The sequence below is a fragment of the Glycine soja genome, chromosome 9 (genome assembly GCF_004193775.1).
Source record: "Glycine soja cultivar W05 chromosome 9, ASM419377v2, whole genome shotgun sequence".
Classification (NCBI taxonomy): Eukaryota; Viridiplantae; Streptophyta; class Magnoliopsida; order Fabales; family Fabaceae; genus Glycine; species Glycine soja.
Window position 1 is genome coordinate 38,741,475 of NC_041010.1, and position 10,241 is coordinate 38,751,715.

Consider the following 10,241-nt stretch of genomic DNA (forward strand, 5'->3'; position numbering starts at 1 on the left):
TACTTTTAATTATTAGCATTTAGCATGTCTTAAACACTTTCTTTCTCTGCAGTGACAAGGCTTTCGGATAAAGATAAGTATTCCAATGAAGCATTAGCACTTCATAAACTAATCATGCCATTGGGAAAAAATGGAACAGAGGAAAAGACTATCATATCTGATCTCCCTCCTTTGAAGTTTCCTGACAAACAATCCATTCAGGATAAGAAAAAACGAGGGAACATATCAGACAAAGGACACTGTACAAAAAGTTAAGGACACTGTACAAAAAGTTTCTGTTGCCTGCAACATGGAATATACCGACTTATGCATGTCTCCTGATGACTTTGAAGAAAAGGTGTCTGAGAATCTCTCAAAGAAAAGGAAATTTCAAAACATTTGCTCGGATAAAGTTAGAGCCACTGATGAACTGGTTGCAGGAGTGACTGAAGTAGAAAAATCTGATATTCTATGCATGGCTGTGGAATCCCCAGAGAGTATAAATTCTGATCAGACTAAGAAAATTGCTGATTTGAAAGGAAGAAGTGAAAGTAATAAGAAATCCAAGAGAAGCAACAGCAAGAAAACGGGGAGTAACAACAGAACTCTTTTGAATTTCTTTTCTAGAGTGTAATCATTCAAATATGTACATGCCTATATTTTTTGTGGCGGCAATTTTGAGTTTATTTCTTAGAGTTTAGTTTTGATAATATTGTTAATTAGAAATTACATTAGATATACTTTTTTAAAATTAATTACAATCTTTTTTAAGCAAATAGCATCAAACAGACGCTTACACTGAGATTAATGACATTGGTGGGTGTGTTTGAATTAGCGTTAAAACCACGTTAAATGGAGAAATTGTGTGTTTCAATGCAAAAATTTGAAAACAACTAGTGTAGTTTTCATTTGAAAGTCTGTTAAACATACACATTGTAGTGTGTTTGTTTTAGGAGAATCCCACTTTCTAAGGTATGTTGAACGGAAACATTTCCCACTTTCTAAGGGGATTAATCCTGTATGGATTCACGTTTAACGTGCTCTAACGTAATATAAAAAACAGTTGTACTCTACTTATTTATCTGGATGGTTAGTAAAAAAAAAAATCATCTGGAAGGAGTAAAAGCTTTTAATTATTTCAGGTGAATAGAATATTTCAGATGATCTTAGTAAAATATTTAAACACCAAATTAATTATTTTACATTCAATTTCAAAATATCATATTCATAGATACATTTTTTTATAGATTATTTCTTTCGTGATAAGGAGTATGTTTGAAAATCTATTGTAAAATTAGGTTTGAGGCAAGTCATTTTGCCATCAGGATCTTTACTTTTGTAAATCACAACATTTCTAACTATAAACCAAACATGCACAGCTTCTTTGGTCAGCAATTCTAAGATGAAACCAACTGTTCGTCATTGTCCCGACCACAAGTGATACAGGTTATCAACTGAATACTGCTTAGTATGGATAGACATCACATGAATAGAGTTAAAAGTTTATCAAGTTTAGTTTTCATCTATTTTCTTTACCCAAAATAAGAAATCGGAGCCTTATTTTAATTCTTCTAATTTTCTAATTGGCATATCCAGGCATATTTTAAAGAAAAACTATATTAATAAGCAAAACATTGAACAATAGTTTGCTATAAGAGAAAACAAGTTATTGCCATGAAAGATCATTTTATTCTAAGACTTGCATTAAGCAAGTCACATAATTACAGTTACAGAAGCACGTTAAACTCAACCAAAACCATTAAAACATGATTCTCTGAAGCAACTAGAAGCTTAGAAAATAGATGTTCAGCCCAGCTATTAATACTTCTTTTTGGTAATGAGTTGCTTGAACCAGTATGCCGACATCTTGGGGTATCTCTTGAGGGTTTTGAAATCAACATAGACAATGCCAAACCTTGATGTGTAACCCAACCTCCATTCAAAGTTATCCAGCAATGACCATGCAAAGTACCCAACCACATTTGCTCCATCATCAACTGCTTTCTTTAGTTGAGTCAAATAGCCTTTGTAATAGTTTATCCTTGTGGTGTCATGCAAACCCTTGGGAAGAGTCACATTACCCGGATCATCCATGCCTACATGCCATAAAATATGTCACATGACATTGAAACAACAGAACACTAATGTCACCAAGCCAAAAAAAGAACAAAGCAAGAAATTGATATATAACGTTACCATTTTCAGATAAGATAACAGTTGGGTTTCCATAACGTTCCTTTATGTATATCAATGATTTGTACATGCCCCATGGTACATTGTAAAGCCAATAAGAATTAGCCTGTAAAAATTGAACTTACAAATTAGTCAATGCATGGTTGTTGCACTTGTATCTATATATAATGAATATCTGTGACTAAGTTTAAACTTACTCTAGGACCAATAGGCACTCCATTCTTTGCATCTTCAATGTTCATATAAGCCAAAAAAACAAAAGAGAGCAAGTTATGGAAATGCATAGAAAATATTTTTATCAATGGTTAAAGGAAGCATTGTCTTACAAGCAAATCCTGCATTCCAGTCCATTTGATAGCCTGGGACTTTAGGTTTTGATTGATGAGGATCATAAATGAAGAACGTAGTATACTGGTTGATTCCAACAAAATCAATCGAACCCTTCACGATTTTAACTTCTTCACTAGTGAATTTGGGGAGTCTATTCCCAACAATATTTTGAATGGTTTTTGGATACTCTCCATAAACAAGGGGATGAATGAACCTGGTGAATTTAAGCATTATTATTGTTATCAAGCGTGTGAAAGTCTTTGCAGGGGAAAATTCACATTCATAACTAAAGACTTGTACTTGCAATATAGGATCCTCAGTTAACAAATGCTAAAGATTTTTACCATCCAATATGAAAGTCTCTGGCTCTTTGAGCTGCAAAATTGTCAGCCTTTGATCTTGTAAGAGGCTCATACCAAACAAAATCCAAGAGGATCCCAATCCTTCCCTTTTGCTTTTCCTAAAAGAAGCACATTCATAACCACATAAGAACATTTTAGTAGTTTAAGTGAGTCCATTAAACAAAAGAGTAAACCATAATTTGATCCTTGAAATATTAGTCTCTCTCAAACAATTCTTAAAATCTGCTTAAGTAGTTCTTAAAATCCTTGAAATATTGAAAAATTCTTGAAATTAGTCTCCATTCTCTAAACTTAACTAAAGCACATCAATTTAGGGACTAACTCGTGGATATTCAATATTTCAGATATTACTTAAACAATTTTATTACTTTAGGGACTATTTAACATAAAGCTAATAGTTTAAGACAAAATGGGTTGTTTATTCTTAATAAAAAAGACTAGATATACTAATATTACTTGGTACTTCGCTCGGTATCTTTGAACAGCTGCTGCATGCGACAATATCAAATTGTGGGCAACAATGTAAGGCTCAGTGCCTGAGTTGCCAGCAGTACAATTCCCATATTCTTTTGAGCATCTTCCAGGGGCAAAGAAACCATTATCATAGCCAAGAGCAGCCACCACACGAGGTTCGTTAAACGTCATCCAATTCTTAACTCTATCTCCAAAAGTCTTGAAACAAAATTCTGCATAATCTGCAAAATCTTTCCTGTACAATTCAAGCATTCATGTTAGTTACACATAGTTGCATTATAAGCATGTTAAGATATACTTTTTATCAAACAAACTTCAAATATTAATCTGAGAAAACATATATTTAGAAGATCAATAATTCATTTTTGTTCTTGTATATATATATTGGTACTTACACAACTTGGCGACTCAATAATCCGTTGTACCTCTCCTCAAGTGCTAAAGGAAGATCATAATGGTAGAGATTTGCATATGGAGTAATACCTACAATAGTTTGAGACAATCAATGAGGGAACATATGAACAATAACAATAAGGTATTAACACTACAATTCAAATAGTATGTATGCTACAACGGAAGTTACCTTTCTCTAGCAAGTAATTGATCAACCTATTGTAGTATGCTACACCTTTCCAATTTACTTGGCCAGTTCCATCTGTAGGAGTAGTGAAACTCAGTTATTAAGGGAGTTTAGCAATTTGATTAAGTTATTATGGCCAAATGTGTAAAACAAATATTGTTAAATTACTTGGAAAAATTCTGGACCACGAGATTGAGAACCGGTAGGCATCAAAATTCAGGCTGGCCATGAGATCTATATCTTCCTGTCAAATTACAGAGTTTATTCCAGCAGAGAAGAACAACAAGAGGGACAACTCAATCACAATACATAATGAACATTTACAATATAATCAAATGTACTTCATCTGACTTTAATTGGCACTCTTAATTTTCAGTCTAAAACTTTACAAAAATGATTTTTTTACAGAAAAAGAAAATAATAAACGTGACAATAATGTATGTAGATGAAAAATATAAGAGTGCAAGGAAAACAATAACAGGCATGATGGGTAAGACAAAAAAAGAGAAAAATAGAAAAATGTGAGAAGTTTTCACCGAAAGTAAGTTGTAAAAAAATTAAAATGTAAATATTTTAAGGTGCAAGATATTCATTGTAGGTACTTTTTTGTGGGGACAAAAGAAGCCCATATAGTTCTGAGAAAAACTAGTGACTGGTAAGTAAGACAAGTTAACTTGGTCCGACAATGTTTAAAGCTGTAAGATACAAGATATTTTCATAGAATTGAAAAAGAACTATATACTAGCTTTTGAATCTATTAAAATTTATGAATATAATAGACAAAAATTGAGATATATTGGGAATGTGAAATTTTTCAAAAATCAAAGTCACTTACTTTGTAGCGATGGTACTGATCAACAGAAACTTCTCCCGTGCCATTATTTGCGACAATCCCTGTTTTGTATTGAAACAAACAATAATTAATAAAAAAAAAAAAATCCTTTCTAATTTGAGCTCAACATTAAGCCATGGGTATAACAAAAATGGCTTTTTTTTTTGTTTATCAAAACTTTTATGGTACGTGAGAGAGATCTGTTATAATGAATAATTATTTAATTACATGTTTATAGTTTGTATAACATTTTTTTATACAAGTAAATAATGCATGCACAGATAGGATTTTTACGTTATATATATATATATAATAAGTATATTGAAATTTATAATAATCAGTTTAAAATTATATTTAGTATAAATTGATTGATAAAACAAGATTTTTTACATTGACAATACATTAAAATTAAACTCGTTGTATATCACATCAATTGTTTAATTTCATTTTTTTCTTTGAATCTTGTTATTATATAAAAAAAGTATGAATTTAGTATGCAAACTTTACCAATGCAATTATTCAACTATTAATCTCTTTCAACAACCAGAAAAAGGTATTTTATGGAGAACTAACTAGTTTGGGAAGTACTGAAAGTGTCTCATCTCATGGCAGTAATTCGCATCTTGCTTTTCGCCAGAAAAGCCGTACGTGTAGGATGTGTGAATGCTCCAACACAACACAACACGGCATCATCGCCAAATAAATTAACGTCTTTTCTCACAACCACGACAACGCACCAAACCCCAATAAAATATACTTATCAGAAGTAAATAAAATATTTTCATAATCCTCATAATCATTTTTTCTTCCAAAAACCCCCCGTAAACGAAATTTTTTTATCAGTTTTACTCGCACTTACTTCTTTTTACGTTAAATTTTTTTTATCCGATAAATGTTAATTTTGTTTTGTTTTTTCACATTAAATATTAATTTTGTTAAAAATATCATAAAGACATTTGAATCTATTACCTTTTGTTTATCTTTTCTCTATTCAGACTACTAATTCAATCTTATATTTTTTTATGTTAAACAATATAAAATAATTTAATTAGAAAGTTGTTTTTTGACCAGAATATCCTGATGAAAAATCAAAGAATAATCTGAAATTTATTAAAAGATTAAAATAACATTAAAAACTTAAAATTAACCAAAACCATGTGGCGAGACTTTTCAGGAAGAAAAAAAAAACAAAATCGTTATCTGTCACGACACGAAACGCATTATTTTGATATGGTTTGAAGTTTGAAGATGAATGATGAAAGAAGATGAAAGAGAAGAATTGAAATGAGAATGTTGACGAACCGGGTTTTTTGATGAAGACGTCCCAAATGCTTGGGCCGCGACCGTCTTTGTGGGCCATACCCTCCACTTGGTACGCAGACGTGGCCGTTCCGAATAAGAATCCTTTGGGAAAGGTGTCTCTGCTCAACCCCCCGGTGTCAAAACGCACCGTTTGGGGCTCCGCCGCTGCGTCTGCACCAGCGATCAACAAGGTAATAAAGAAACATAACGGAGTCAGAGACACCATTGTTGGTTGGTGCTCACACACAACTCACAACACAGTGAGATTGAGTGAACTCTTACTTTGTTTTTGTTTTTGTGAAGAGAAAAGATAATGTCACTCATCACATCAATGAGCTCCATTTATAGGCCACGTTTGTGGACAATGGCGGTTTTGAATTCCCATAACAAGATAAAATGGGAAATAAAATTGTATGTCTCCTTGGCAATTTATCAATATCTATGGGGCCATGGATGGGGCATGCACATGTACCTCTATCACTATGCACCATGGTGCTCTGTTCATTTGTTCCCTTTTTCAACCATGCCAAAAGTTTAAAATGTGAAAGTGGAATTTATGTATTTTTTTTTTTTTATCCCTAAGTCACTAAGTCATATATTAATCATACTTGTGACTTGTGATTTTCATTGATTCATTTTTTTTTTTAAGTTAAATACAAATTTTTTAAATTTCTGAATACAAGATTTTACACCACTATACCAAAGACGAACCCGACATAAGAACTAGAACTAAGGGAAAAATATAACTTATATGATTATGTAATAAAAAAATTAACTATTTATTTTATAAAAAAAAACTCCAAATTTATTAAAGTAAATTTTGACAAATGTTTGATATGATTTAATATTTTAGTTTGTTTTTCAGAGTTTATATAATGATGTTTAGTTTCATGAATTTGAAATTATACTCTGCACCCAAAGTTAAAATTAAATTGGAGCTAGCAATAACAACAAAAAAAATAATGAGATAAGAGAAAAAAATAATTATTAGTATGTCTTAAAATTAAATTTATCAATTTCTTATTTATTGTAATTATAAATAAAATTTAATTTTTAAATCAATTATAACAAAATAAATATAAAAGAAAGATAATAAGGTCATTTGGTTAGAAATGTAAACGTTTATAACCTTTAAAACAAAGATAATACAATATAAAAAGAAAAGATAATAACAAATGAAATAATAACATCAAATATTTTGTTTTAAAAAAGGAAAAGTATAATTATTTCAATGATGAATACTATAAAAGAAAAAATAGTATCTTTAAAAATATAGTATATTTGTCTAAAAAGAAGAAATAATGTTATTATTTTTGTAATGAATACTATAAAAAGGAAAGAAATATAATAAAATAGATAACTAATACTTAAATATTACTCCCTTAGTTTCTAATTATAAGATCATTTTTTTTAAAAAAATTATAAAAAGATTTTCTAATTTCTAAATGCATTAGTTATTATTTTTCTTACATATCATTATTTAATTATTTTTTCTCTAAACATTCATGAGAAACAATTAAATGAATAAAGAGATAAGAAAAAGAGTAATTTTAAATGATAATATAAATAATTAACAAATTTAATGTAATTAACTAAACTAATTACTTTTAAGGACAAAAAGAATATTATTTTTATAATCAAAATATTTAAATAAAAAAATTGATTTAATATTAAAATATTATATTATATATTATAAATAAATAAATAAACAGAAGGGGGACCCCTCCCTTACACGTACGTCCGCCCTCCCCTTTGCACGAGTCCTATGGGTTAATGGAATTTATGAATCACACATTTTTTACATAAACTTTTTTATCACTCAATATTAATTTGTTATTTGTTAATTTTTATTAGTGGGAGATATTTAAACCAACAAAATCTCCTTTGGTCCTTCTCCCTTCAATTATCCTCTTTCTTCTTCATCTTTTGTCAACTTTAATCCTCATTTTCTTACATCTTCACCTTCATTGTTATTAAAATCATCTTTTTTTCTTTCAAATTGATAACATATTAAAGGTTAGTAAACTAATATATTATCATTATTAATATGGATGGAACAACATCTTACACCTGCACCTCAATTACCATTAAAAGCTTCACCTCTGTTTTTAAATTTGGCATTAACAGCAGATAACAATAGATATTATATATAAAGTTAATGTACCAACTTTAGAGAAAATATACAAAGAACTATTGCAATTATTGGAAATATTTAGCATGGTTTTAAAAGTTTAGTGCTACATTATATATAAAAGGACTTTGTTTATATAAAAGTTAAGAGGTTTGTGTAATTCAACCTTGGAGAGTGTCTAGAGAAAAAAAAAAAGATTTTGTTGTTAAAGTAGCTGCACAAACTATAATATTAATCTCTTCCACTTTTTAAAAAAAAAATTGTAAAATGGATATCATCAAACATGTGAAATTTACGTATTGATTTGAAAGCTTTGTTGTCAAGTTGAACCCAAGACATGTTAAATATGTTATTATTAAATTTCATATTGGTTTTTTTTCCTGAATTTTTGTTAATTTTATATTATATGTGATTTTTTGTTTGTTGTAATTTATATTCTTCTACTCATTTTTTATTCTAAATCTCTGTTGATTTTATATTTATATGTGTTTTTTCCATTATTTATATTCTTCTACACATTTTAATTATGGTTCTCAAATTTTGTCCAATTAGGAACAAATAAGCTTTTCTACCAATTTCTTGGATTGGTATGGAGACGACCTAAAAAATGAAGTTGTTAATTTAAATAACTCATACGAAAATACAAGGAAGATGAAAATTGGTATTCGACACACTCAATTTGTTATCACTAAAGATGACAACATCTTCGCATCTTTTTATTACTTGATAGGCAATCGATTGTGATGTTTTATTACTTGGGAGAAAATGATTTTCATACTAGGATATCTGATATGAAATTATTTATCTCTTTGGATTTCTAGAAGTTTTGCCACCTGTGAACAATTTTATGGAGGACCTCTAGCGAACACTTAAGCTAGATTTGGTTCCTAGAGAGGTATTGATTTCTTTTTTTTATATACTCTACTTTTTTTTTTGTTCCTCCAATTAGGTTTATTCAATGTCTTTCATTAATATTTTTATTAGGAAATGTTATGTCTGGGTATATTTTTCTCTCATTTTTTTTGTCAAAAATTGACCTTGATGACACACAATTGAAGGATTCCGAATTATTTTTTTTTTATAGAAGTTGAAGTCATAAAAACATTTGATATCAACGTTTACTTTTCTGGAGCTTTGGCAAAAAAATTATGGATTTTACAAGCTTAATGGAAACATAAAGTCCATGTCTATTATATTGGACAAAACAAGTTCGAAATGAGCCTTCATGACCAACAAGGTATTGAAATTCAATATTTCATGCCCATGATGGATCTAACTCTCAATTCAAAATTAAATTTCATATTCAGTATCTGTGATGGATTTTGACTCTCATTCTTAAAGTGGGTGTGATGATATATATTTTGCAAGTGAACATAGTAAGGAAATTTGGGTAGGTTATTGATATATATTTTGTTAGATGTTAAAAGACATATTTAAAGTTATTTTTACATTTCAATTTATTTTAAATAATTTTCAGGCATATTTAGAGTTATATAATTTTTTAATTATAATTAATTCAACAATTTTATTAGTAGAAATTTATATTTATGATTTTATATAGTTATTAAAGATATTAAATTTAAATATATGAACTTGTCGCTATACTAAGGGATATATATTCAAATCACTAACTACACACACGATATTCTCCCACTCCTAAGTTACTAATTATAATTTTTGTAAAACAAAAAAAAATATCATTTAAACATACAGATCATACAAATACAAAGGTTAAGGATATTCATATTCAAATCTTCTCCATAAATATACAAAAATGTTTATTCGTTGGTTAAAACATAAAATCTCAAACTTTTACTGTGATTAATATTAATAATTATTACTATTATTGATTATTTATATACTATGTTAAATTTTATGATTAAATTGCCTAAAAAAATTATTTAAGAGGACAGGTAATATGTACAATTATTATTATTACTATTGTATTGTTGTTGTTTGTAACTTGCGAAACCTTTTTAGTAACACTTTAGTCCTTGTAAAATGAGTAGCATATTATCAAATAAAACAATATTTAGATTTATTTTTCTTTTGACTTTT

General features: G+C 28.9%; 1 protein-coding gene across 1 annotated transcript; it reads right to left on the bottom strand.

The window, feature by feature from the left end:
* Window positions 1–1,631: 1,631 nt before the first annotated feature.
* Window positions 1,632–6,440, bottom strand: LOC114368790 (beta-glucosidase 44-like). The gene is made up of 11 exons (XM_028326046.1): window positions 6,053–6,440; window positions 4,754–4,812; window positions 4,087–4,162; window positions 3,922–3,993; window positions 3,734–3,821; window positions 3,321–3,573; window positions 2,847–2,962; window positions 2,499–2,716; window positions 2,370–2,401; window positions 2,176–2,278; window positions 1,632–2,075 (listed from the first exon to the last, which is right to left on the bottom strand). Exons 1-11 carry the CDS (start codon window positions 6,276–6,278, stop codon window positions 1,798–1,800), a joined length of 1,521 nt encoding a protein of 506 aa, XP_028181847.1. The 5' UTR covers window positions 6,279–6,440; the 3' UTR covers window positions 1,632–1,797.
* Between the last annotated feature and the right edge of the window lie 3,801 nt (window positions 6,441–10,241).